This window comes from Portunus trituberculatus, chromosome 13, assembly GCF_017591435.1.
Source record: "Portunus trituberculatus isolate SZX2019 chromosome 13, ASM1759143v1, whole genome shotgun sequence".
NCBI classification, from domain to species: domain Eukaryota; kingdom Metazoa; phylum Arthropoda; class Malacostraca; order Decapoda; family Portunidae; genus Portunus; species Portunus trituberculatus.
This window is the reverse complement of record NC_059267.1, coordinates 9,137,459-9,164,958: the sequence shown is the minus strand read 5'-3', so window position 1 is coordinate 9,164,958 and position 27,500 is coordinate 9,137,459. Positions and strand designations below refer to the sequence as shown.

The following is a 27,500-nucleotide window of genomic DNA, read 5'->3' as shown; positions in this document are numbered from 1 at the left end:
GGCAATAGAAAACGTCTGTAATAATTTGCACGACTGTGCCACAAGGAGTAAGCGAGACACTACACACGGAGTTGATAACCCTGTCTTAGAGAGAAGAAAGACTAGTTCAGAGTAAAAATGATATAAAGTTATGGAGAGCCATGCATTGGAGACTTTCATAACGATGAAGTTTCATCAGATGAGATTAAACGATACTTTCCAGATAACTTTAATTTGCCTGATAATGTAATCCTATCTGAACAGAACTTTGAATCCAATACGTATGTCCCCTTATTAGATGTCCCAATTTTACCCATTGAAGTGCAAAACCAGACCAAAATACTAAAATCAGATAAAGCATGTTGGTCTGATGGTCTTTCACCAGGAATTTTTAAGATCATGTCAGCCCAGTGGATATTGTTCCTATGTAACATCTTTAATTCAATTTTTGTGCAAGGTAACAATCCTCTAATCTGGTCATGCGTTAAATTATTTGCTGTGTTCGAGAAAGGTTCAAAGAAAAGCCAAATGCTACAGAGGAATAAGCATAATAAAGAGTATAGTGAAGTTATACGATATGGTTTTTATATTTTAGGCTTAAACAATGGTTTATACCACACAGAGAATAAGAAAACAGAGATTGTATAGAACATATATTGTCACTAAGATTATTGTGTGATATTGCAAGATGGAGAAAGATTAAAAGTTTATGTAACATTTATAGACTTTTCACAAGCGTACGATAGAGCACCATGACACATCTTGTTCAGAATATTACAGCGCCTGGGTTGTGGTTCTGTAATGTTAGCCGCCTTGATTCCTGTTTACACCAATACAGAAAGTGTTCTTGGAACAGCTGTGATATTGTTAACCATGGGTGTAAGGTAAAGCTCACCTACATCATGCTTGTTATTCATTATCTTTGTTGATATAAGGATTGTTAAGGCAGGGTGTGGTTTTGAGGGGTTTTTACAATGGCTAAACATGTTGGTGCTTATGGGCGACACAGTAATAATGGCAGCTTGTAGAAGTAGTATGTTGGTAAAGCTGGCTTTGCTTCAAAATTACCGTGTAGAATATGAAATGCAGATAAATCAGTCAAAAAGCAAGTTTTTTGTTGTGTGGCGGTGCAAGAGACTCCGAGATGCTAATGGCAGGTGAGCTGAGAGAGGACTGCGACTCTTACGCGTACCTTGGCTCTACATTCACCTGTGATGGCTCAATGTCTTCCGCTGTCAAGGACCACGCCAGCGCCAAGATATCTCATGTACTCAAAGTTCGTCTGTTTTGTGAATAAGAACAATAATGTGCCATTCTTTGTGAAGAAGCTAGTATTTGATGCAGCTCTTTTATCGTCTTTGATATACGCATGTGAATCGTGCGTTGGGACAGATTTACGACCAGTGAAAAAGTACACAACTAGTGTTTGGAAAAGCTTTTAGGAGTAAGAAAATCTACGTGTAATGATGTGTGTTATGTTGAGAGTGTGAGTGGCTACCCGTATTTTCAAGACCTTGTGAAAAACAGGCAACATAAAATTTTTCCACGCCATATGGCAAGAGCGGTCTGGGCTTTGGTAATGTTGTTTGAGGCAATGGACCAGATGTCATAAAAAATCTTATTCGTGGTGGACAACATTTCTGGATTAATGGTATCAAGTGTTGTGTAAGATTCATCACCTGGATTGTATGTTTCGTCTTGCTTTGCATCAAATACAGCTAATTCATTGTCGATATTCTCTGCATGTGTGGTGTCAGTGGATAGATCAATGAGGAATGTTGCTTTACGCCCATACATGATCACAAATGGTGTGCGTGAGTTTAGATGAATGAACGAGCGTAACTGAATGAGTGAATGAATGAATGTGAGTGACTATGCGTAAGTGAGTGAGTGAGTTTGAGTTAGAAAGTGAGTGTGAGTAGTGAGCGTGTGAGTGAGTTAGTGAGAGTGAATATGAGTGAGTGAGTATGAGTGAGTGTGTGAGTGACTTGAGTGAGTGTGAGTGAGTGAGTGAGTGAGTGAGTGAGTGCGAGTGAGAGTGTGAGCGAAAATGAATGTGAGTGAATGAGTCATTGAGTGCAAATGAATGTGTGAATGAATGTGTGAGTGTGAATGAATGAGTATGAATGAGTGAGTATGAGTGTGCGAGTGTGAGTTCGAGTGAGATTGAGAGTGGGCGAGTAAATGTGAGTGAATGAGTGTGAATGAGTGTGTATGACTGAGTGTTTGTGAGCGTGAATGAGTGAATTTGAGTGAGTGAGTGTGAGCGAATGTGAATGAGTGAGTGTGAGTGAATGAGTGAAGATGGAGTGAGTGAATGTAAGTCGGCGAGTGAGTATAAGTGAGTGAGTGAGGGAGTGATTGTGAGTGAGTGTGTATGAGTGAGAGAATGATAGAGTGATTATGAGTGAGTGCGTGAGTACGAGCAAGAGTGAGTGAATGGTTGTGAGTGTGAATGAGTGAGTGTGAGTGAGAGTGAGTGTGTGATTGAGTAAGGGTGGAGTGAGGGTGTATAGAGTACGATTGAATGTGGAGTGAGTGATGAAGTGATTGTACGTAGAGTGAGTGTGAGCGAGTGTGAGTAAGTGTGTGTGATGTCTAATTTTTTTTTTTTTTTGCGCAAGAGGAAAAACTGCCAAGAGCAACAAAACATTAGAAAAAAAGGCCCACTGGAACTGCAGGGTCCCTAAAAGATTTGAAAAAGTTAGCCAGAAGCCAGGGACAAATGTCTTGAAACCTCCCCCTTAAAAGAAGTCAAGTCGTAGGAAGATGGAAATACAGATGCAGGTAGGGAGTTCCAGAGCTTACCAGTGAAAGGTATGAATGATAGAGAATATGTACTGGTAAAGTCATGAATTAGAGGATTGGACAGAATAGGGAAGAGAGGAAGAAAAACCCTTGTGCAGCGAGGTCGCAGTTAGCAAGATCAATTGAGCAGTTAGCATAAAAACAGCAATAAAAGATAGAAAGAGATGCAACATTTCGGCGATGAGAAAGAGGCTGAAGACAGTCAGTCAAGGGAGGGAAGTTGATGAGACGAAAAGCTTGGATTCCACGCTATCCAATAAAGCTGTACGAGTGGAACCCCCCACCCCCCCAACATACGAAGAGTACTCCATACAAGGACGGATAAGGCCCTTGTACAGAGTTAGCAGTTGGAGGGGTGAGAAAAACGGGCGGAGACGCCGCAGAACGCCTAACTTCATAGAAGCTGTTTTAGCAAGAGATGAGATGTGAAATTTCCAGTTAAGATTATGAGTAAAGGACAGACGAAGGGTATTCAGTGTGGAAGAGGGAGACAGTTGAGTGCCATTGAAGAAGAGGAGAAGGTTGTGTCGAGTTGACAGATGGAAGAATTGAGTTTTCTCTGCCCCAGTCAGAAGTTTTAGAAAGATCAGAATTCAGGCGTTCTGTGGCGTCCCTGCGTGATCTGTTGATTTCCTGAAGGGTTGGTCGTCTCTGAAATGACGCGAAAAGATGTAGGGTTGTATCATCAGCGTGGATAAGGCCATTAAGGTCATTAATGTTTAATAGAAAGAGAGTGGGTGATAGGACAAAACCCTGAGGAACACCACTATTAAATAGATTTCGGAGAACACTAGCTGTCTACCACGGCTTCAATAGAACGGTCGGAAAGAAAACTTGAGATAAAGTTGCATAGAAAAGGATAGAAACCCGTAGGAGGGCTGTTTTGAAATCAAAGTTTTGTGCCAGACCCTATCAATAGCTTTTGATATGTCTAATGCGACAACAAAAGTTTCACCGAGATCTCTAAAAGAGGATGACCAAGACTCAGTAAGGAAAGCCAGAAGATCACCAGTAGAGCGACCTTGACGGAAGCCATACGGGCGATCAGACAGAAGATTGTGAAGTGACAGATGTTTGAGAATCTTCCTATTCAGGATAGATTTAAAAACTTTAGACAAGCAAGAGATTAAAGCTATAGGACGGTAGTTTGAGGGATTAGAACGGTCACCCTTTTAGGAACAGACTGAATGTAGGCAAACTTCCAGCAAGAAGGAAAGGTAGAAGTCGATAGACAAAGTTGAAAGAGTTTGGCCAGGCAAGGTGCAAGCACGGAAGCACAGTTTTTGAGAACAATAGGAGGGACCCCATCAGGTCCATAAGCCTTCCGAGGGTTTAGGCCAGCGAGGGCATGGAAAACATCATTACGAAGAAATTTGATTGAAGACATGAAATAGTCAGAGGGAGGAGGAGAGGAGGACAAGCCCAGAATCATCCAAGGTGGAGTTGTGAGCAAAGGTTTGAGAGAAGAGTTCAGCTTTAGAGACAGAAGAGATGGCAGTGGTGCCATCAGGATGAAATAAAGGAGGAAAGATGAAGAAGTAAAGTTATTGAGATGTTTTTGGCCAGATGCCAGAAGTCACGAGGGAGTTTGAGTTTGAAAGATTTTGACATTTTCTATTTATGAAGGAGTGTTTGGCAAGTTGAAGAACAGACTTGGCATGATTCCGGGCAGAAATATAAAGTGCATGAGATTCAGGAGATGGAAAGCTCAAGTACCTTTTGTGGGCAACCTCTCTATCATGTATAGCACGAGAACAGGCTGTGTTAAACCAAGGTTTAGAAGGTTTAGGTTGAGAAAAAATGAGGAATGTACGCCTCCATGCCAGACACTATCACCTCTGTTATGCGTTCAGCACAAAGAGATGGGTCTCTGACAGGAAACAGTAATCATTCCAGGGAAAATCAGCATAATACCTCCTCAGGTCCTCCCAAATGGCAGAGATAAAACGCCAGAGGCACCTCCCAATTGGGGGATCTTGAGGAAGGATTTGAGAAATAGGACAAGATACAGAAATGAGATTGTGATTTGAGGATCACAACGGAGAAGATAGGGTAACAGCATAGGCAAAAGGATTAGAGGTGAGGAAAAGATATCAAGAATGTTGGGCGTATCTCCAAGACGGTCAGGAATACGAGTAGGGTGTTGCACCAGTTGCTCTAGGTCATGGAGGATAGCAAAGTTGAATGCTAGTTCACCAGGATGGTCAGTGAAGGGAGAGGAAAGCCAAAGCTGCTGGTGAACATTGAAATCTCCAAGGATGGAGATCTTCTCAAAAGGATAGAGGGACAGAATGTGCTCCACTTTGGAAGTTAGATAGTCAAAAGAATTTGCTATAATCAGAGGGCTTACGGGAGAGGTAGACAACACAGATAAATTTAGATAGAGAGTGACTATTGAGTCGAAGCCAGATGGTGGAAAACTCGAAAGATTCAAGAGCGTGGGCACGAGAGCAAGTTAAGTCGTTGCGCACGTAGACACATCATCCAGCTCTGGAGCGAAAATGAGAATAGAGAAAGTAGGAAGGAACAGAGAAGGGGCTACTGTCAGTTACCTCAGACAGCTGTGTTTTGGTGATGAAAAGATTATCAAGATTTATATGAAGTAGAACTTTTAAACTGATTCATCACGCTTACATATACTTCAAAATGAAGTCGAACTCTTGATTCAATCTTACTTTATCTTGGGGGTGAAGTTTGGCCTAGGAGGGTGCTAAACAGCCTGGTCTAGATTTCCCCCCAAGGGGAAATCTAGCCTATAGCCAGTTTTCACCTTGGGGTAAAACTGGGGAGAGGTGAATTCCGGCCTGTTAAACCGGTCTGACTTCGTGTGAATATGTCCATAAGAATCAATGTAATGCTAAACCGTGCGGCATGTGCCGGACCGGCGAAAACTGTTCGTGTAAAAGTCGCCTTCCTTTTGCGATCCTTGTGAGATGACACTTGAAACCAAATGTGCTGAGTAATTATTGCACATTCTTGCACTTCTTGAGTGACTGACTGAGTGACTGGAGGAATGACGTGGTGAAATTGTGCGTGTGATGAGTATTTGTGATGGTGGTGATGGTAGTGATGCACATGATGGGGTAGGAAAAGGTGGAGATGGTGGTGGTGATTATAATAGCGGTAGTGGATCATATGAAAGACAGCTGTGATGGTGAAGGTGGTGCGCGTGATGAAGGGCGTGGTCACATGGATGTGAAGGTGGTGGTGATAGTAGTAGTGGATGTAAATATTTATGACAGCGGTGATGACGGTGGTGGTGATGATACACGTGGTGGGAAATGGCTTCATGGTAGTAATGGGTCAAATAGCAAAGACCAGCAGTGGTAGTGGTGGTGATGGTGACGGTGACTGGGGCATGGTTTCCGCCCAGCAACAGGGAGCTGCCTCGCCATCGCCGCTGCTGGGGTTTCACCTCATTTCCAACTCGCTGGCTGCCGCCCACCGCCCACTGCTGCTATGTCAAGCTCCGGAAGGGGTGGTACTTAAAAATGTGAGGCGAAATCAATCTCTCTCTCTCTCTCTCTCTCTCTCTCTCTCTCTCTCTCTCTCTCTCTCTCTCTCTCTCTCTCTCTCTCTCTCTCTCTCTCTTAATGATCTTAAAATGGAAAAAAAAACTATGAAATGACTACTTCAAAGTGCAGGAAAAAAACTAAGAAAGCGAGAGAGAGAGAGAGAGAGAGAGAGAGAGAGAGAGAGAGAGAGAGAGAGAGAGAGAGAGAGAGAATTAATTAATTAGTTTATTGACAGAAAAATTTAATACATTCTCGAAAACTATTAGGTAATTAGACAAAAACTTATTAGAAAGCAGTAAAACTAAAAACAATAACTTTCGCACTTCCTGTCCAGATAAAACTCAAAATACTCAAAACACTTTAAAATTCTCCCTCTACAAAATAAACTTGTATAAACACCGAACATGTGAACATAAAAAAAACGGAACGATCTCCAAAACAACCAGATGAACCTCTCTGAACTTATGTTTACGAAAAATTCATAAAAAACACACATACGCTGAAAGCTCTGTAATACAAAAAATAAAAGAACAAAACTTTGAAACCTCTACTAACTTAAAATCAAGCCTAAAATAATTATCTCATACTTACATCACAAAACAAAAATCCATAAAGATACACACACGTTAAAAGCTCTGCCATACAAAATATAGAGAACAAACTTTGAAACATCTATTAACTTAGAATTCAGCCTGAAATAATTATCTCATACTTAAAGCATCACAAAAACACAGACCATATTGCACAAAAACTCTTCTTTCACAAAGTACATACCAAAAAATCCTCTTATAATTATGTATCTAATACATTTTTAATACATGGTATATATAACTACACAAGCTTTTTATTCCGTCTTTTCTCTCCATCATTGCATTTAAGCTGGTAAAATTTAGCATATTGTACCTCGCTCTTAAGTCTCTTGACAAAGGACATTCTGTGAGAACATGTGATTCATCTTGCACAACGTTCATGTTACACGAGCATAGCCGCAGTTCTGCAGGTGTCCCATTCCTCCTTCCTGTCTCGATCTTCATGAGACATTAATCGGAGCCTGGTTAACGCCTGTCTGGTATAATTAGGAATGAAATCAGGGCTAGTATATACCGGATGTACAGATAGACATACATTAAACACATTCCTATATGTCATGTACTTGGAGGCTGTCGGAGGTTTCCCACAAACTCTCCTCTTTACATCGTCCAGCGTGATTGCATTACACGGACTCTGTAGGTTTTGTGACAGGAACCGGTACCCTGCATAATTCATAAACCATATTGAAAGGTTCTTCACTAACTGGTGTACTTAATTTGGATTCAAGGAACTTAAATCTCCTCCTACTTATCGCTTCCTCTGCATGTTGTATCTCTGATTCAATCAGGCACAAATCGGGACTAGTATGTCGTCTGACACCTAGGAGACATTTCACAGCTTTGTTATACTGAGCAATCAACTTTTTAGGAAGCTTCACTAGCCATGTTTCTACACTATAATAAGGCAGATGCTACTGCTGCATCGAACACTTTACGTTTGTATAAGTATGGCATATTGCTGTTGGCGGTACAGAAAATGGCAAACTTATTGAGATGGGCCTCATTCATAGGTTCATGCAGCTCCATCACCGTATTCATCTTAGCATCATCAGTTATCCACACCCCAAGGTACAAGTATTTGTGGACGTAATCAGTTCTTACATTTCGCGTTATTAATGGAAGATGATCTTCCTTTGAACCGTGAATCGCCATAAACTTAGTTTTCTTTTCATTCAGTTTCATCCCTTACTCATTGCAGTAGTCAAGCACCACGTTAAGTTTCCTTAAACACATTTCTCTTGATGTCGCTAGTATCACCATGTCATCCATAAGGAGTAGGGTGTGTAGCGTCCCTAAGAACCCATCACTCCCTACCTTACTTTTTGTCATCCTCACTACTTGGTGTATGTATATAGTAAACAATAAGCAACGAGAGAGAGAGAGAGAGAGAGAGAGAGAGAGAGAGAGAGAGAGAGAGAGAGAGAGAGAGAGAGAGAGAGAGAGAGAGAGAGAGAGAGAGAGAGAGAGAGAGAGAGAGAGAGAGAGAGAGAGAGAGAGAGAGAGAGAGAGAGAGAGAGAGAGAGAGAGAGAGAGAGAGAGAGAGAGAGAGAGAGAGAGTGTCTTCCTTACAAACACACACACACACACCCGGTAGCTTAGTGAATAGAGCGCTGGCTTCACAAGCCAGAGGACCGGGGTTCGATTCCCCGGCCGGGTGGAGATATTTGGGTGTGTCTCTTTTCACGTGTAGCCCCTGTTCACCTAGCAGTGAGTAGGTACGGGATGTAAATCGAGGAGTTGTGACCTTGTTGCCCCGGTGTGTGGTGTGTGCCTGGTCTCAGGCCTATCCGAAGATCGGAAATAATGAGCTCTGAGCTCGTTCCGTAGGGTAACGTCTGGCTGTCTCGTCAGAGACTGTAGCAGATCAAACAGTGAAACACACACACGCCGCTCTCGCGCGCGTGCCCGCGAACTCTCACACACGCACATGCACGCACGCACGCACGCACTCACTCACTCACTCACTCACTCGCACATACACGTTTGTTAGTTTGGTCTTGTTTTCGTATCTTTTTATTTTTCTCCCTTAGTTTCTTAACAAGCAGTGTTGATGCAATAGCTCGCTGGTGTCCATTAAGATACGCGCCCAGTAAATACCAGCAGTAGTGGCCAAGGTGTTGTGAAGTGAGCTGAGTGGGGCACTTCCTGAGTCGCGTACCTTTCACCTTGATCTTCGGGGAAAGTGACAGTGGCTGCCAGGGTCTGGGGGAAGTGGTGATGGTCAGGCACCGAGGCGGTCAAGGCTGCAGAGCTGGCCGCCGCCAACTTTCTTTGTGATCATGGTATCTCCATTGCTTTTTATATTCTTCCTCCTCTGATTTACTTCCAGACTTAGGAGTGACCATGCCTCGCCCCGTGCTGTACCCAGATTGAAGGGGGAAAGGGGACAGGAGAAGGGAGGGGAAGGCTCTTAGCGAGGGATACGTATACGTACACAACGAATTCGGCAAATGTCCCCAACAATAAGGTGAAACGACATGCTTATAAATTGTTGCAGTGAGGATCAGGGAAAGGAGTGTGTTCTCTCTGTGAAAAAAGCCCCTCGTTCTCGCTGTAGGAAGAGTGTACGTCCTCACCATAGGAACTGCTGTTCCTATGGGAGGACAGGATCCTGTCCTCGCTATAGGATATAAAAAATGTGCCTTCTCCCTATAGGAAGAATCCATCCTCGTTCTATAGGTACTGCTCGCCCTCGGTATAAGAAGTGTGCGTTCTCACAATAGTCAGCAAAGCATTTCTCTATACAAAGCTCAGCTGCTACATGGCTGGACCTGTGTGGCCGGGAAGGACTTTCATGCCTTTCCAGACGATGATGCCAGTGATAAGAATTCCACTATGGTCCTGTTCAGCCCCGCAGCAGCAAGGCGAGGTCGCTGCGGCTAGTCTGATGTCGCGTCTCGTTCAGTTTCACGCTTCGTCGAGATCATCACGTCTGACTTACAAAAAAAAAAAAAATAATAATAATAAAATAAATAAATAAATAAATAAAAATAAAAATAAAGAAATTTTCCAATCTTCGTCTTGTGCTGGTAGTAGAGTATAGTTGCGTAGTTAATTGAGTTTATTTATGTACCTGTTCCCAAACGTTTCGATGTTTATTTGTTATCTCTCTCTCTCTCTCTCTCTCTCTCTCTCTCTCTCTCTCTCTCTCTCTCTCTCTCTCTCTCTCTATATATATATATATATATATATATATATATATATATATATATATATAATAATAATAATAATAATAAAATTTGGATATGAACAATAAAGATAAGCATCCATACACTCATTTAAATATAAAAATAAATCACAAATTAGAGATTGACAAAAAAAAAAAGATAACTTTTCTCAAGAAATAAAAGTGAACTATCATAAACAAAAACACACAGGAAGAACCTTTGGAAATAATCATACGAAAAAACGCAAACTAAAGTACAAATAAACTAGAAATGTTCTCATCTCACGTACACAATGGTGGAAAAACATAACAGGTGTGGCAGGTGATATGAGAACATGTGTGTGGGGGGGAGGGGAACAGGTGTGTCCCAGATATGTTACCACCCCCAAGACTGACACACACACACACACACACACACACACACACACACACACACACACACACACACACACACACACACACACACACACACACACACACACACCTGCAACAAATACTCCTGAACTGTAGTGATGGTGTACTTCTTGCGTCTCATACATTCATATATCATGTACAGTAAGTGAAGTACAAAATAATGGAAAGCATTATGATTATCCCCCGAAATACGTGCCCGCTCCTATTATTTCAACGACAGGAACCTCCTCCTCCTCCTCCTCCTCCTCCTCCTCCTCCTCTTCTTCCTTCTCCTCCTCCTCCTCCTCCTTCTCCTCCTCCTCCTTCTTCTGCTACCTTCTTTTGGTTTTGCTTCTGCTGCTGCTGCTGCTGAAAAATCAGTGTGTTTCTTTTTGCTTTTACTGTAAATCTTCCCTTTATTACTCTCGTCATAATTACTCAGACACCTTTTTTGACTATGGAAAAATGTAAAACAAAGAAAATGAAAAGGGAACGCCGTACGCTGCAGTAAATATTTGTTATTTTTTTTCTGTTATTACTTATCCTAAAATTTTGAGCTATTCCGTGTGTATTTTTTTTATTTGTAGTTTGTTTCTCCTACCTAGGCACCTCTGTGCTGTGATCAGCTGGAACAACAAATATGGTGGCCACAACAAACATCTCGCGGAATCTCGTAACTCGAGATTTGCCATACCAGCTAAGCATCTTCACATCATCTGTTTTAAACAATCCGTGTCACATGAAAAAAACAACAACTAGGTTTTTCACTTCGTGTTATTCCAAAATCGCACATTTTATGCTCGCATATGTCGGATGCCTACATCATAATATGAAATATGAAGAAACAAGATATGAAGTTGTGCTTTATATTTGACCAGCCATAAACCAGCCATAAACATGGGGAAGTGTGTCAGGTAGCAGTGGGGACAGGGAAAAGACAATTAAAAAGAAATTACAGAGAGTAGACTGCATGGAGGTTAGATTTAAATCTAGGAGATGACCGAGACAGATGTCCAAGACCAAAACAAGCCTTAATGACTTCTTAATAACTTGTTGCCCCACGTGGAGTTGCCCATGATTGGTGAATACCAGTGGCCGATAAGCAAAATGGCTATCCCAGTCAGACCAATAAGAAACTGGTAGAAAAAACACCTTTGACTGTTTATAATCAGTAGCTAGAGAATTTGTACAACGTCGGGCAGCAGCTCGACACATAAATCGAGAAATCCATGTATATATATTTTTTCTGAATTTTAAAAGTTCATATATATATATATATATATATATATATATATATATATATATATATATATATATATATATATATATATATATATATATATATACAAACTTTTAAAATTCTTTCAAAGCTTAAGTTTCAAGCTTTCTCTCATCTTAACAATAAATAACATCAGTGTTGCATGTACAACTTATTAATTATCTATACTTCTGAGTTTGTGTTTCACTTCATCCTTCCTCCCCTTCGCACAGACACTTCCTTTCACTGCCTTGTATAGATCAAAACAGTCATTCTGAGCGTATTTATATTCCTTCACGCGTTGCAGGTCGATGCGGCCCGTGGCGGAGACTGGAGAGCTGTCACGTCTACGCTTCAAGATGTACTCCATCTACTCCTGGGGTTGCCCGCTCTTCATCAGCTTCGTCGCCATCATTGTGGACTCTTTGCCAGAGGACTTTGATGTCATCCGCCCAGGGTTTGGTGAAAAGAAGTGCTGGTTTGGGGGTGAGTGTTGCCTGGAAAGATTGTTTGACACTTCTTGGTTGGGTGAGTTATGTCTGAAAAGCTTTTTCTATTTCTTATTGCTGTTTTGGGCAGGGAAAAATTATGAATTATGTTTGTCAAAAAGTATTGGATTTTTTTTTAAGGAAGTTTCATTTTCATTCATTGAGACCCAATATGAATCATTGACTTTCTTGGAACATGATTATAATTATAAACTGCAATATGATGGTGATTTATTACTTGGTGTAATACCTGGGGAATAATGACAAATTCCACAGATCAACATAATTTTTTAATCGGCGCTACATGGTTATTTTAGTGTATGTGTAGGGCAAAGAAGGCCTCAGGGATTGGGAACACTGCTGTCATGTAGAAAAGGGTGAATCCAGTGTTGTTTTCTTTTTTTCCATCCCGTGTCTGTCACCAATACAGACATATGAAGAGTAATTTTAGTTTCTGTGTAGGCTGTAGGGCAAAGCAGCTCTCAGAGGTTGGCAACGCTCTTGTAGAAAATAGTGAATGAGTGTCGTCTTCCATACATAATGGTTTTATGACTTATGCACAAGAGATCTCCCCTAACTCAAGAATGTTCATGTTAGAATTTCCCACGTCTGTACTAGATAAACTTTATTCCCGTCATATAATTAGGTACTTGGGTGATGTGTGGTAATACCAACCGAATGCTCTAATACGATAACTATTGAAAATTTCGTGCCGTCACTCACCGCCAACATAGTACCAATCCTCAGTAAACAACACGCTAGCCAAAGGTTTCCGCCGTCACGCCGTCTGTGTTTACCACGTAAGAAGATTGATTTTTCGGATAACTGTATTAATTTTTCACGGTTCCCATACAGTGTCACACGTCGGTGAACATGGCGTAATTGTTTCGAGTTAAAGTTTCATTACGATATTTAGCCTTATTGACATGTTATCGAATGAAATGAAGTCCGTTCTTTTGAAGTAGCTTCCATGGCACTGCTGCGAAAAAAAAAAAAAAATGATGCTGTGAAGAAACAACAATAAAAGACATGTGGGGAAAATCCGAGCCTTGAAATTTTTGAATATTTTGGAATACTTGAAAAAAAAGTAACTCATTAAGTATATTAGCATGGAAATAAATAGTGGTGGTGTACTAGTGCGTTTATATGAAATGGAAGTGTTTTTTCTTTGTTGACGAAGCATCTGTTGAGCCAGGACAGTGTAAAGATGTCCTGGTAACTAACAAGAGTGCCACCAAGAGACAGGTCCACCTGGTTAAGGTGTACCCCGTCTAATTCCCCTCATCATGCACTTCCAGTAATGCAGTAGGCGATACCAAAGAGAATAGATCCCGTCTACTGTAGCGGTTTGTGGGATCCCAGTAGTCGCCAGACCTTCACCAGATATACATTGTTGCCAATCAAATAGAAGAAATCTCCCCCAACCCGTTCTCTCTCTCTCTCTCTCTCTCTCTCTCTCTCTCTCTCTCTCTCTCTCTCTCTCTCTCTCTCTCTCTCTCTCTCTCTCTCTCTCTCTCTCTCTCTCTCTCTCTCTCTCTCTCTCTCTCTCACTTTTATTGTTTATTACATTGTAATTCAGAGAGAGAGAGAGAGAGAGAGAGAGAGAGAGAGAGAGAGAGAGAGAGAGAGAGAGAGAGAGAGAGAGAGAGAGAGAGAGAGAGAAAGAGAGAAGAGAGAGAGAGAGAGAGAGAGAGAGAAAGAGAGAGAGAGAGAGAGAGAGAGAGAGAGAGAGAGAGAGAGAGAGAGAGAGAGAGAGAGAGAGAGAGAGAGAGAGAGAGAGAGAGAGAGAGAGAGAGAGAGAGAGAGATATTACTTGAATTAGAAGAGAGAGAGAGAGAGAGAGAGAGAGAGAGAGAGAGAGAGAGAGAGAGAGAGAGAGAGAGAGAGAGAGAGAGAGAGAGAGAGAGAGAGAGAGAGAGAGAGAGAGAGAGAGAGAGAGAGAGAGAGAAATGGAAATTTCCATTTCTCATATGGCACTGCTGGGGTTAATGGGAGAATGCTACTTCCACCGGGCAACTAGGTTTGGCAATAATTCGAATTCCGGCTGCCTAGACCGGAGGCCCGAACACGAGCCACCTGAAGGCCGTTTCACACCGGAGACTACGCACACGATGCAGGAAAATCGGACTGACTTTGGTTGCTATGGGTATGTGATGCTAGGTGAGACATTCACTATGGTGGAGACTTGACAGTTCAGGAAAGGAACTGGGTATATCAAGCAATTATGAAACGACTGGAATGTGGTGAATATTATCATCTTATTTAAGAGCTAGAAATGGATGAGGGATAGTATTTCAGACTGACTGCAGCTCAGTTCTCTGAAGTTCTATCATTCAATGAACAAGATATTATGAAGCAAGGCACCAAGTACAGGACATCCATCAGTTCACGGTGAAGGACAGTGAGTGAGTGAGGGAGAGTTTAGGAGTCAGGTCAGTGCAGTCAAAAAAGATATGCCTCTAGAGACGAAAGCCCAAAGGCGTGAGTCCCAAGGGGAATGACCCATTGATGCTATGGCCAGAAAAAGCGCCTGCCCGATATTCTTGGAATCGGTGCGCGCGGTGTGGCCCTTAGCCAGTTTTCCTTTTTGCATAAAAGAAAAAAAAACCACGAATGTGCAAGGAAAAAGGTTATCTGGATGACTATTATGGAGGGAAGTTCAGTGTCACATTGATATATATTGTAAGAATGTCAAATTTAAATGAATTTTTTTTCCACCTTACAACTTATTCATTTCAGAGGTTGGAGCACTGCAGTTGACTTAGATTAAATTTAAAAAATAAATTTTTATCTAATATCACGTCTTCTTTTCTTGGTGGTTTGCGAGCTGGTAGTAGGTCATGTCTGTGACAGGCAGTAAAAGGTAGAGCAATAAATACGTGATAACAATTTTCTCTTCCTTCTTGATTCTTTTATTGCTATGTTCACCTCTTGTCAACATTCAAATCACCGTAGAAAAACTGTTTGGATAGCTATACATAAAAATAAGATATAATTCAACTTAGTTTTTTCTAAGCTATAGAATTATTTCAAAATGCAGTACAAGTGTCTAAAGTGATTGTAGGAAAATTTATTTAGGAGTAGAAATGATGAAATAAATCAACAAGCTAACGAATCACCTAGTCAGTCAGTCAATCATTCAGTCAAGCAAGTATTCAGCTAGATACTTTGTCTAACAAGCAATTAATCAATTAGATAATCACTCACTTAACAACTGTTCAAGCAAACAAACACCTCTCTTACCTCACACTTCATTAATAGATCAGTAAGCAAAAAAACTAATTAGCCAATCAGTTACTGACTTCCTGTTCTGCTAACTACCTCCCTTATACCCTCCATTGCAGACAACCAGCCTCTTTGGGCGTATTTCTACGGGTTTGTGCTCACGCTGGTAGTGGCCAACATTCTGCTGTTCTGCCAGGTGGCCTACATTCTCATCATGGCCCAAAATGACCCTATCCTGCAGAGAACCCGCCAGCAAAACAGAGAGAGGTGAGGCATGCGTCCTTTCCTTGGTTGTTATCGCAATAAAATGTCAAGTTCACTATTTTCTATGCAGTGTACTTTTTTTTTTATCTTCGGTATTTTTTGTAATCCAAGGGGGATGTTCCAGAGGGGTCTGGAACCGCGTTCTCCCCCACAGCAGCTTAACCTATCTAAAGGCGGGTTTACACGTATCAATATGAGATCGAAATTGCAAGTCGGTAGAGTTTCCGACTGAATATTGGTGCCTAGCGACTGGAGAAACTGGTCGCAAATCAAGACCGACACGTTGGTCTTGTTCAGTCGATGTGCGACTTTGTTTCCGTTGTCACGTCACGGAGAAAGGTTTGAAAACGTGGTGTCCAGATGTAAAAAAAATATGGGGTGGGTGAGGGGAAAAGAGCACATCTGGGATCCTAAAAATGAATTATACAGGAAAAAAAGCTTAAGGAAATCGACGTTCGGTGATATGGCTGCCACTCTCCAAGAACTGTTTCCCTCCATGCAGGGTGTTGTTGGAGGTGAGGATTGAAAACTTGCGATGACTTAATTTGATAGTCACCGGAGGAAGACATCTTGTTGGGTAGCTGTTTGTTTAGTTCACTTCTCTTTCACTACTCAATGCTTCCCAGTCGCTATGTGTGAACGTGTTCAGACTAAAACTATACTTCCAGCGACTTGCAATTTCATTCGCATATTGACACGTGTGAACCCGCCTTAACTCAGCTCCTCTCTGCAGTGGCGCATGCAGAGGGGTGTCAAAGGGGTCTGAACCACCTCACCCAACAATTTGTTTCAGGCTGATTAATTTTTCTCAGTTACTGAGTATGATATTTGTAATTCAGTTTGGAAAAGGAAAAGATAAATATTAAATTCAATCACACGTTTTTAGTTATTCTGTAAACAAGAGTCACCACTAATAATTTTGGAGTGGATTTGACAGCTTCCCTTCATTGCCAACTGAAGAAAGAAAACTAGATTCTTCATTCCCTTTGTACAGTGTCTGTTATTATTATAATCAATTTAATCTGACCAAATTAGTTCATGGCCAGGTTTTTAAAATATATTCATTGGGAATTTACTAAAGATATACAAGTTTTATGTAGCCTAATATTTCACAGTAAACTGATTTAATCCTTAATGCTGGTTTGTTTACATAGCCATTTCAGTACCACTACCTGCAGCAGCTAATCATTTTCAAAGTGTAGAATCCTCGGCCTGAGAACCCAGATTATTTTAATCTCCGGTTTAGTCGACTGAGTTACCATATTCCATTTTGCCTACATTCAGTTTTCATTTGCTGAAAGTATCCTTGCAGGGTTTGGTGTAGTCTATAATTGGGTAATATAGAGGAATCTGTTCCACTCACTCTGTCAGAGGACCAGTTTCTTCCCATCTCTTTCTTAAACCTAACTTGTTTTTCAAGTTTGAGCCCATTATTTCTGGCTTTATTCTGGTTATTGATCCTAAAAACTTTACTTATGTCCCTCTTGTTATAAATCCCTCTTTTTAAGCAAGAGCAACACAATATAAAAAAGGCCCACTTGAACTGCAAGTTCCCAAAAACGATAGGGAAGGAATTAGCCAAAGCAATGGGACAAATGTCTTGAAACCTCCCAATTAAAAGAAGTCAAGTCGTAGGAAGATGGAAATACAGAAGCAGGTAGGGAGTTCCAGAGTTTACCAGAAAAAGGTACGAATGATTGAGAATGCTGGTTAACTCTTGTATTAGAGGGTTAAACAGCATAGGAATGAGAGGAAGAAGAAAGCCATACTAAGTTTTACCTAAATCTCTAAAAAAATGATGACCAATAGTCAGCAAGGAAAGCCAGAAGATCACCAGTACAGTGACCCTAATGGAAGCCGCGCTGGCGATCAGATAGAAGATTGTGAAGTGACAGACGTCTAAGAATCTTCCTATTGAGGATAGATTAAAAAACTTTAGAAAAGCAAAAGATTAAAGCTATAGGAAGGTAGTTTGAGGAAATAGAACAGTCACCCTTTTTAGGAACAGGCTGAATGTAGGTAAACTTCCAGCAAGAAGTAAAGGTAGAAGTCGATAAACATAGTTGATAGAGTTTGGCCAGGTAAGGTGCAAGCACGGAAGCACAGTTTTGGAGAACAATAGGAGGGACCCCATCAGGTCCATAAGCCTTCCGAGGGTTTAGGCAAGAGTGGGTATGGAAAACATCATTACAAAGGACCTTAACTGTAGGCATGAAATATACAGAGGGAGGAGAGGGAGGGACAAGCTCAGAATCATCCAAGGTGGATGATTCAGCTTCAGAGACAGAAGAGATGGCAATGGTGCCATCAGGATGAAATAAAGGAGGGAAAGATGAAGTAAAGTTATTGGAGATGCTTTTGACCAGATGCCAGAAGTCACGAGGTGAGTTGGAATGTGAAAGATTTTGACATTTTCTATTTATGAAGGAGTGTTTGACAAGTTAAAGAACAGACTTGGCATGATTCCAGCCAGAAATACAAAGTGCATGAGTTTCAGGTAATGGTATACTCAAGTACCTTTTGTGGGCAACCTCTCTATCATGCATAGCACGAGAACAGGCTGTGTTAAACCAAGGTTTAGAAGGTTTAGGTTGAGAAAAAGAATGAGGAATGTACTCCTCTATGTTAGATACTATCACCTCCTATACCTCTCTATATAATCTCCTGTACCACTTAATAATTTTTATCAGGTCTCTTATAACTTACGCCTCTCTCTAAGGAGTCCAAATATTACAGCGTCAATCTTTGTAAGAAATATCCCTTATCAGTTCTGCGTCTTTCTTACCTAGTCATTCCTCTTTGCACTGTTTGTAGTACATCTATATCCTTCTTATAATGTGGGACTACAATTGAACAGCATAACCTACATGTGGTCTGATCATTATTAGATATAACTTTAATATTACTTATGGACTTTTGCTTTTCACATTGTTAAAAATAATTCTAGTACCGTATTTGCTTTATTTCAAGCCTCTCTACATTGCTCTCTGAGACAAAGATCTGAGTTAACTATAAATCCTAAATCTTTCTCATATCCTTAACCTACCAGGGGTGCGTTGTCTATTGTGTACCTATCGTGTGGATTTCCTCTGTCCATTCGTTCATGTTATCGAGATCTGCCTGCAGTGATGGAATCCAACCTCATTGATATATCTAACTTCTGCCTGCAGGGATGGACATGCCTAACTTTATGACATCCGTGGATTTACTAGTTACTAGTATCAGTACTAATTCCACTATCAAAATCATCAATATACATTAAAAATAACAATTTTCCCTAACAAATGCGTATTTTATTTGACCATACTGAAAATTAGATCCGTTTTATTACAACACTGTTGCCTCTCGCTTAGCTTAATACTAGGTTTTACCTCTACCCCAAGGGCCTAAACCTTTCTCAAATCTCATATTGCTACCTTGTTGAATGTTTTACTAAAATGTGTGTGTGTGTGTGTGTGTGTGTGTGTGTGTGTGTGTGTGTGTGTGTAATTCACCTCGGTCGTCTGCTGGTCACCCAACCAGTCTTCCCCATTACGGAGCGAGCTCAAAGCTCATAGACCGATCTTCGGGTAGGACTGAGACCACATCACACACTCCACACACCGGGAAAGCGAGGCCACAACCCCTCGAGTTACATCCCGTACCTATTTACTGCTAGGTGAACAGGGGCCACACATTAAGAGGCTTGCCCATTTGCCTCGCCGCCCCGGGACTCGAACCCGGCCCTCTCGATTGTGAGTCGAGCGTGCTAACCACTACACTACGCGGTGTGTGTGTGTGTGTGTGTGTGTGTGTGTGTGTGTGTGTGTGTGTGTGTGTGTCTGTGTCTGTGTCTGTGTCTGTGTGTGTGTGTGTTGGGGGTGGGTACGTGTGTGTGTGTGGGGGGGGGAGGGTACGTGTGAAATAAATAATTGTGTGGGATTTACCCATGTCACTTGTACTCTATTTATTATAGGTGTAATAGATGCATACCTTGCCAGTTTGTGCCTGTCAATGTAGTTTTCTGTATACAAGTACTTGTGGCTCACGTGTCTGTTTCCGTGCAGGATGTGGCTGTACATCAAGCTTTTCGTGGTGATGGGCCTCACCTGGATCACGGAAGTCATCTCGTGGCAGGAAGGAAGCTGCGAGCCGTGGTAGGTGCAAAAGATTACTTCCCCCCCTCCCTCCCTCTCTCTCTCTCTCTCTCTCTCTCTCTCTCTCTCTCTCTCTCTCTCTCTCTCTCTCTCTCTCTCTCTCTCTCTCTCTCTCTCTCTCTCTCTCTCTCTCTCTCTCTCTCTCTCTCTCTCTCTCTCTCTCTCTCTCTCTCTCTCTCTCTCTCTCTCTCTCTCTCTCTCTCTCTCTCTCTCTCTCTCTCTCTCTCTATATATATATATATTTTTTTTTTTTCCATTGTTATGTTAGTCATATTTCTACATAATTTTTTTCAGAAAGCAACTCTTGCATACAAATGAGAGGTAAATCAAATGAACGTGAGATTTCCAAATTTTTCTTCCTACAGGATCATTTCAGACGTCATCAATGCTCTCCAAGGTTTCTCCATCTTTCTTATCTTCATCTGCAAACGTAACATGCTGAAAAGAGTAAGTGTGTGTGTGTGTGTGTGTGTGTGTGTGTGTGTGTGTGTGTGTGTGTACAAAGTCTTGTGTATTAGGAACTTGGCTGGTGCCGCGCACTACTGGATAGAGGTTCTTGACGCACAGACTTCTGGGTAACTAAGTCCCAGACAGCGGGAGGGTGAAAATGAGGCGTGAGCCCTGCCTTTGAGAGAGATCCTTGTTAGTTTTCGTGGCGTTTTGGGATCTGTTTTGTAGCCTCTGCAGTGTCGCCAGTCCTGCAGCTCTGCCAAGGCATATATTCACCACCACCCCACAATTATTTTGCCATTAATGGAGGAATTCTGCCCGTGGATTACAGGATGATGCATCTTTCATGTTCTTTCGTGAGATCATGAAATTATATTGCATGTTCCCTGGCAATAGAAAAGTTTTAGTTACTTTCTGGTCAGCTAGTTATACAAGACAATAAACCTTTTTGTACTTCCTCTTCTCCTGCGGCTTTGCTGCATAAGACTGATTTTTTCTCATCCCTATGTTATCCAACTCTTTAAGGCAAAAGTTAATTAGTATTCATGATAATTGATTCCTTATACTGCAAAACTCTGGAACTCTTTACTTCATTCTGTTTTACCAAAAGAGACATTTAGTCAAGTTCTCTTGAGAGTTTACTTATTTATTCATCATCAATCACTTTCAGTTTTAGAATATATATTCCTATTATCATCTATAATTTCTTTGAAGCTTAGATTTGTAGCATTATCTGAAATAGTCATATAGCCTAGTAAATACAAAACATATCCCTCATTTTTCCTCACATTTCAGTGTCCATAAAAGAGATTACTTTTATAGTTGGTAAAGAAGTAAAGAGTTCCTCACTTCTTAGATTCGCAATAACTGGGAGCCATACCTGCGGCGGATGAAGGTGTTCGTCGGCTCCTCGCGCCAGCCTGATTCAGTGAAAGGAAAGGGTGCCCAGGACACCTCATCCTTCACCTCATCCGTCAACCGCCCCAGCAGCCAATCTGGAGCCTCGCAACGTACCGTGCAGAGCCAGATTTCTCTAGACACCAGCTCCGCTTTCAGGTGAGGCACATCGGGCAACGCGATACCCTTGTCTCCCAGGCACGTCCTGGTGATGTTTGTATGATGTTCATCAACACTTCTAAGCGGTGTTTCATAACACACACACACACACACACACACACACACACACACACACACACACACACACACACACACACACACACACACACACACACACACACCGCGTAGTGTAGTGGTTAGCACGCTCGACTCACAATCGAGAGGGCCGGGTTCGAGTCCCGGGGCGGCGAGGCAAATGGGCAAACCTCTTAATGTGTGGCCCCTGTTCACCTAGCAGTAACTAGGTACGGGATGTAACTCGAGGGGTTGTGGCCTCGCTTTCCCGGTGTGTGTAGTGTGTTGTGGTCTCAGTTCTACCCGAAGATCGGTCTATGAGCTCTGAGCTCGCTCCGTAATGGGGAAGACTGCCTGGGTGACCAGCAGACGACCGAAGTGAATTACACACACACACACACACACACACACACACACACACACACACACACACACACACACACACACACACACACACACACATGCTGAACGTACAACGGGGGTTATAGTGTCTGGCATGGAGGCGTACATTTCTCATTCTTTTTCTCAACCTAAACCTTCTAAACCTTGGTTTGACACAGCCTGTTCTCGTGCTATACATGATAGAGATATTGCCCACAAAAGATACTTGAGCCTTCCATCTCTTGAATTTCATGCACTTTATATTTCTGCCCGGAATCATGCCAAGTCTGTTCTTCAACTTGCCAAACACTCCTTCATAAATAGAAAATGTCAAAATCTTTCAAACTCTAACTCCCCTCGTGACTTCTGGCATCTAGCCAAAAACATCTCAAATAACTTTACTTCTTCATCTTTCCCTCCTTTATTTCATCCTGATGGCACCACTGCCATCTCTTCTGTCTCTAAAGCTGAACTCTTCTCTCAAACCTTTGCTCACAACTCCACCTTGGATGATTCTGGGCTTGTCCCTCCTCTCCTCCTCCCTTTGACTATTTCATGTTTTCAATCAAAATTCTACGTAATGATGTTTTCCATGCCCTCGCTGCCTTAAACCCTCGGAAGGCTTATGGACCTGATGGGGTCCCTCCTATTGTTCTCAAGAACTGTGCTTCCGTGCTTGCACCTTGTCTGGCCAAACTCTTTCAACTTTATCTGTCAACTTTTACCTTTCCTTCTTACTGGAAGTTTACCTACATTCAGCCTGTTCCGTAAAAGGGTGACCCTTTTAATTCCTCTAACTACCGTCCTATAGCTTTAATCTCTTGCTTGTCTAAAGCGTTTGAATCTATCCTGAATAGGAAGATTCTCAAACATCTGTCACTTTTATCTGATCGTTAGTGTTGCTTCCGTCAAGGTCGCTCTACTGGTGATGTGGCTTTCCTTACTGAGTCTTGGTCATCCTCTTTTAGAGATTTCGGTGAATCTTTTCCTGTCGCATTAGACATATCTAAAGCTTTTGATGAAGTCTGGCATAAAGCTTTGATTTTAAAACTGCCCTCCTACGCTTTCTATCCTTCTTTCTGCAACTTTATCTCAAGTTTCCTTTCCGACCGTTCTGTTGCTGCCGTGGTAGACGGCCACTGTTCTTCTTCTAAATCTATTAATAGTGGTGTTCCTCAGGGTTCTGTCCTGTCACCCACTCTCTTTCTATTATTCATTAATGATCTTAACCAAACTTCTTGCCCTATCCACTCCTACGCTGATGATACCACCCTACATCTTTCCACGTCCTTTCAGAGACATCCAACCCTTCAGGAAGTCAACAGATCACAGGGACGCCACAGAACGCCTGACTTCTGATCTTTCTAAGATTTCCGATTGGGGCAGAGAAAATCTAGTAGTTTTCAATGCCTCAAAACTCAATTCCTCCATCTATCAACTCGACACAACCTTCCAGACAACTATCCCTCTTCTTCAATGACACTCAACTGTCTTCCTCTTCCACACTGAATATCTTCGGTCTGTCCTTTACTCATAATCTTAACTGGAAACTTCACATCTCATCTCTTGCTAAAACAGCTTCTATGAAGTTAGGTGTTCTGAGGCGTCTCCGACAGTTTTTCTCGCCCCTCCAACTGCTAACTCTGTACAAGGGCCTTATCCGCCCCTGTATGGAGTACTCTTCGCATGTTTGGGGGTTCCACTCACACAGTTTTATTAGATAGGGTGGAATCAAAAGCTTTTCGTCTCATCAACTTCCCTCCTCTGACTGACTTTCTTCAACTTTTTCTCACCGCCGAAATGTTGCATCTCTTTCTATCTTTTATCGCTATTTTTATGCTAACTGCTCTACTGATCTTGCTAACTGCATGCCTCCCCTCCTCCTGTGGCCTCGCTGCACAAACCTTTTTTATTTCTCTTATCCCTATTCTGTCCAACTTTCTAATGCAAGAGTTAACCAGTACTCTCAATCACTTCTACCTTTCACTGGCAAACTCTGCAACTCACTTCCTGCTTCTGTATTTCTATCTTCCTTTGACTTAAGTTCTTTTAAGGGAGACATTTCTCCCGGAATTTTGGCTAACCCCCATGTTCTTTTAGGGAACAGGCAACACAGTGAGCCTTTTTTTTCCATATTTTGTTGTGTGTGTATATATATATATATATATATATATATATATATATATATATATATATATATATATATATATATATATATATCTATATCTATCTATCTATCTATCTATCTATCTATCTATCTATCTATCTATCTATCTATCTATATATATATATATATATATATATATATATATATATATATATATATATATATATATATATATATATATATATATATATATATATATATATATATATATATATATATATATATATATCTATCTATCTATCTATCTATCTATCTATCTATCTATCTATCTATCTATCTATCTATCTATCTATCTATCTATCTATCTATATATATATATATATATATATATATATATATATATATATATATATATATATATATATATATATATATATATATATATATATATATATATATATATATATATATATATATATATATATATATATATATATATATATATATATATATATATATATATATATATATATATATATATATATATATATATATATATATATATATATATATATATATATATATATATATATATATATATATATATATATATATATATATATATATATATATATATATATATATATATATATATATATATATATATATATATATATATATATATATATATATATATATATATATATATATATATATATATATATATATATATATATATATATATATATATATATATATATATATATATATATATATATATATATATATATATATATATATATATATATATATATATATATATATATATATATATATATATATATATATATATATATATATATATATATATATATATATATATATATATATATATATATATATATATATATATATATATATATATATATATATATATATATATATATATATATATATATATATATATATATATATATATATATATATATATATATATATATATATATATATATATATATATATATATATATATATATATATATATATATATATATATATATATATATATATATATATATATATATATATATATATATATATATATATATATATATATATATATATATATATATATATATATATATATATATATATATATATATATATATATATATATATATATATATATATATATATATATATATATATATATATATATATATATATATATATATATATATATATATATATATATATATATATATATATATATATATATATATATATATATATATATATATATATATATATATATATATATATATATATATATATATATATATATATATATATATATATATATATATATATATATATATATATGACACATTTAAGAACAGTTACAAATGTATTGGTTACAATAGTTAAAGTATTACTTAATTAAAAATGAAAGAAAAAAATATTTGTTAGTATTTAATGTTAAATTAAATGCTATTTCTCAAGTTACAATAACATATATATAACCCAGGAACCAGAGGTTCTCACACTGAACCTGTGGGAACGAATACTGAGTTAGCATAAACTCCTTAGGAAGTGTGTGCACAGGAAAGAAAAGAAGCTTCTCGCTAAGATGAGCCCCGCTCTCACGGCTATGTGTATAAACAAAGAAAAATAATTGTATACAGTTCATACCCTAACACTGCTCGATCACATATGTGCCGTGTCCTTGCTGCACAAAAAGAAAGCATACATAGAAATATACTAACCGTCTCCCTAGCCGTGTTAAAGTGTACTACAGGAAGTTCATAGTTGAGAACGAAGTCGTCGAGGAACAAACATCGTGGCAGTAAGATTAGGATGGGAACAAAGTAAAGAGATGAATAAATAAATAAATACTACTAATGGTATGATGGTACTGAGAAAGAGATTCCTCCAAGACCAGAGCAACTTAAGAGTAAGGAAAGAAAGAAAGATTTGTACAATAGATATGGAAGAAAAGATGAGAAGAGAGGTTGGTAAAAAATGACATTTGGGATAGATAAAATGATTGCAGTCGTAACTTGGCAAAAAATGTGAACTGCCTGATGACTAAGAATCCTCGTATACGTTGTGGTAATCGGTTTAACAACTGTGAGAGGAAATAATTTGGGAAAAGAAAACAATGGTAGCAATGGAACGGAAATTAATTATGAACACGGATATTGTTGAAATATGTACCTGGAAGAACAAGGCAAGAAAGCAATTCTATGCGTTAACTTGGGCAGCAATGATCTTGCACAAGCTATCCCCCAAACGGACGAAAAACAGAGTAGCGTCGCAGTGATACCGGTGTAAAGAAGGAAATACGCAGCTACTTGGAGTCCCTTGAGATAGGTGTAGACACGGAAATGTCTGTGTTAATTAACAGAAAATAAAAAGCATGTAAAGCAATGTGAGTAAGCGTATTGATAAGAAAAAGAGAAGCAGTTACGATGCTCTCGGTGGCATCAATGAGGTCTTGAATGGGGATGTGAGCAGTCGCAAGTGATAATATGACTATACATCCTCATCCAAAGCTGTATTAAAGAAACCTGGGAAATATTCTAAGAATTATTAGTAACACACGCCTGTAGAAGTATGCACAGGGTGTCTATCAAGGATATGTATAGTGGTAGCGGGTAAGGGATATAACCCAAGGGACGTCGCTTCACTGCAACGATGTGTGATGTGTGTGAGATCTTAATCCTATCAGAAGATCGGTCAATACGAACTCTGAGCTCTGAGGTCTCGTAGGGGAACAACTGTCATAGGTGATTAGCAGACGAACATATGTATATACACTCCTCTCAGTGATGAAGGAAGGTATTCATAAAATTGCTAAGTTCTTATATCTCCACAGGAAGCTATCCACGTCCTCCTTGGTGTCCACGACGGGCGTGCAGATTCACAGCTCCAATTCTCTGTGCATGGACACCATCACCGAGGCCGCGGCATCAGAGACCGAGGAGATGAATCATGAGGAACATTCTTTTGCTTCTGGTGACACACAGCTTACATCACCTGGGAGAAAGGTGTCTCATGGTGAATATAAGGAAGACATAGAGGTTCATGAAAAATCAAAGGGACTCGCTTCTGTGGCTGTGAAGACCGAGGCTGGCAAGGAGGATGAAGGCTCCGGTGGCGAGGAAGTCGTGCGGGACACTCCCACAGCGGACTGCACGCAGGCCAGCAAAAGTAGTGTGCATGGTGACATCGATAGTGTAACAACACCCCAGGAGCATTACAATCGAGCCTACATCGCCGAGGAACTGGAAGAGCAGCCCGTGCAGGTGTAGCACGTGTGACATTCACCTGGTTTCCATTCTCCTGCATGGCATGGTGACCAGACTCCATACACGTGTGTGTGTGTGTGTGTGTGTGTGTGTGTGTGTGTGTGTGTGTGTGTGTGTGTGTGTGTGTGTGTGTGTGTGTGTGTGTGTGTGTGTGTGTGTGTGTGTGTGTGTGTGTGTGTGTGTGTGTGTGTGTAGTTTATGGGTTTATTTATAAATCGTAACTATAATTTATAACCAGATGTAATGATGAGTGTCGCTGCCACGCAATTTTAAAGTGAAAGACTGACACTACGCTACT

The 27,500-nt window shown here is 39.9% G+C and overlaps 1 protein-coding gene across 5 annotated transcripts in view; it reads left to right on the top strand.

Moving 5' to 3' along the window:
- Nucleotides 1-27,500, top strand: part of LOC123503143 (G-protein coupled receptor Mth2-like) — an 82,040-nt gene that overhangs the window by 37,428 nt on the left and 17,112 nt on the right. For 3 of the 5 annotated variants that reach the window (XM_045252647.1, XM_045252646.1, XM_045252648.1), the window contains exons 4-8: nucleotides 12,017-12,195; nucleotides 15,542-15,689; nucleotides 19,733-19,822; nucleotides 20,188-20,269; nucleotides 21,129-21,328. In XM_045252647.1, coding sequence (XP_045108582.1) covers nucleotides 12,017-12,195; nucleotides 15,542-15,689; nucleotides 19,733-19,822; nucleotides 20,188-20,269; nucleotides 21,129-21,328 — 699 coding nt within the window. Of the gene's footprint in view, nucleotides 1-12,016; nucleotides 12,196-15,541; nucleotides 15,690-19,732; nucleotides 19,823-20,187; nucleotides 20,270-21,128; nucleotides 21,329-26,769 lie in introns of all 5 variants that reach the window. The other 2 variants (XM_045252644.1, XM_045252645.1) reach the window with 1 other exon arrangement.